At 37.6% G+C, this 2,330-nt stretch overlaps 1 protein-coding gene across 1 annotated transcript in view; it reads left to right on the forward strand.

The window, feature by feature from the left end:
- Nucleotides 1-439: 439 nt before the first annotated feature.
- The window catches only part of LOC103810557 (adenylate cyclase type 2-like), a 13,943-nt gene continuing 12,052 nt past the window's right edge, over nucleotides 440-2,330 (forward strand). Inside the window, exon 1 of the mRNA XM_009083464.1 lies at nucleotides 440-660. Within this exon, the coding sequence (XP_009081712.1) occupies nucleotides 574-660 (87 nt within the window). The 5' untranslated portion in view covers nucleotides 440-573. The remainder of the gene's footprint in view (nucleotides 661-2,330) is intronic.

The raw sequence follows: 2,330 nt of genomic DNA on the forward strand, positions 1-2,330 counted from the left end.
ATATAAAAAAATGTATGTCAATATGTTGACATATATTATGTCAATAGGCTGTTTGCTTGTAACCAGGCTGATTACATGACATAAGTTCAAGTTGGTGAAAGTAAGGGTTTTCCTGAAATGCCCATTATTGTAAGGGAAATTCTGCACTTTGGAAATCATATTAAGTTGCAAAACTGCAGTAAATTCTTTCCATTACAGCGTTTGATTTCTGGAATGAATTTCTACTAAAGCCTGAGAGTAAATAAATAAATCTTTCATTGTTTAAAGCACCTTACAACTGTTCTTTTTTTTTTTTCCTGGGCCTTTGTGTTGGGTTTGATGAAATGTATATCACATAGTGCATGCTTGGGGTCTGATTTCTGTGGGATCTGGAATGATACTCGAGTGGCCTAATAATAGCATTGTAGGGGTTGTGTTCTGTGCTTATTTTGTCTCTTAAACCTGTACTCCAGCAGGACAAGATGCCTATTGTTTCTTTACTTCTGTGTCCTCTTGTAACAGAATGAATATTACTGTAGGTTAGACTTCCTGTGGAAGAACAAGTTCAAAAAAGAGCGGGAGGAGATTGAAACCATGGAGAACCTAAATCGGGTGCTTCTGGAGAATGTGCTTCCAGCCCACGTAGCTGAACACTTCTTGGCAAGAAACCTGAAGAATGAGGTCAGCCATCTCTGTATATCCTCTGCTCTGTAAGAAAGCAGTGTATCCTGGAAATACCACTTAATGCTGTTTTGGACAGTAGGTCCATACAGCGAGATTATAGATTTGCAGTCACTTCCATTTCCCCTTACCTACCTGAAAGGCTGACTTTGCAGCACTGAATGCACCTTAATACCTTGAATTAGAAAATGTGAAATTGTCTGAAGTGGCAATGAACTTTGCCTTTTGAAAGGAGGTAGAAAATGGTGAGGAGGAGGAAGAACAGGATGATTGAATCAACATGGATTTAAATTTAAATCATATGCATTCAGATACATTTTCTTCTGTGATCTCAGTGCAGTTGCAACCAGGTTCTGAATTTTCTTCTGTTGGCTGGAGAGCTTGCTTAGTGAAGTGAAAATTAACCTTTTCCCCTAAACAGTGGCTATGTTAATTCTGGAAAGATGTTCTGAACACTGAATTACCTGTTTACTCACTGCTTGTGGACCTAATTTGAGCACCAGAAAAGTCACCCAAAAGATCCATCTTTACTTCAGTGGAAATTAGATCTGCTTCTAATGTTCTTCAGCAGTATTAATAAAGCAAAAAAAAATAAATTAAACTATTAAACCATTTAGGGAGAGTGACAGCTCTAGAGATCTTAAATGCAAGAGTTTGAATTACTTGTGCATGCCAAGCAATTGTTCCAAAACTGACAAGAAGGGAGAAGGCAGCTTTAGGGAGTCATTTTTTATCTATAGACTAAAAAGGGACAATGTTGTCCCTTTCACTGTGGTTTGCTTTAAGCAGTACTAAGCAGTACTTTAGATCAATACTTTAGTACTCCCTGCAAATACTCATTTGGTCACTAACATCAAATGAAAATTGCTGTGGGGTTCCTTTGAATCCAGTGAAGACTTTGGCTGCAAGCCAGTTTGACTCAGCTCCAGTTCTCAGTTCAGGCATTAAACACAGCAAACCATCAGGAGATTGCTTTCTCATTTATGTGCTATTCCACCTCAGCTCCCCAGCAGAGCAACACCATCTGCTTACCTTTCTATTGGCAACTGGATTTGTCTTGTCACCTCTCAAGATTCTTAGGTTGGAATGAGCTTTAGTAAATGTAATGAAGAGCAGAAATTGTAATGTGCTGAGCTCTCCAATACATCATGTCAGCTGAAATAAAAATGATCTGACATGATTTTAATGGTATCCATTTAAAAAACCAGACCTTGAGTTGTTTCTTGTTTTCTTTATCTTTAAACACAGTTTTCAAAGAAGAAAGACCCTTTGAAATCCCTGGAAACATTCAGGAATATAAGCATCTGTCATATCTTCATATATGTTTCAATGTCAGCAAGGCTGTGTTGAGCCTTAAAGGCCATTCTGTATGTGTGTATGTGTATACACCTAAAGATGCTAGGACAGGATCGAACTTTTGTTTTCTTTGTCTGGATATGTAGGTCAACAGATACTAAACTGAAATTTGTCCACATTTTCCTTAGTTGCAAGCATTCATGTTAATATGGCTTTATGTTTGTTCTTTTCTGTTTGAAACAGATTTTGAGATTAAAATTAAGCAAATGAATGAATAGTCTATTTCAAAGTACTACTTCCCTTTGCATTTTATGCATGGGGCTATACAGAGAAAAGGGAAAACAAAGTGTGCTGCTGAAGAGCAGGCAGCAGGA

This window comes from Acanthisitta chloris, unplaced genomic scaffold (assembly GCF_000695815.1).
Source record: "Acanthisitta chloris isolate BGI_N310 unplaced genomic scaffold, ASM69581v1 scaffold9781, whole genome shotgun sequence".
NCBI classification, from domain to species: domain Eukaryota; kingdom Metazoa; phylum Chordata; class Aves; order Passeriformes; family Acanthisittidae; genus Acanthisitta; species Acanthisitta chloris.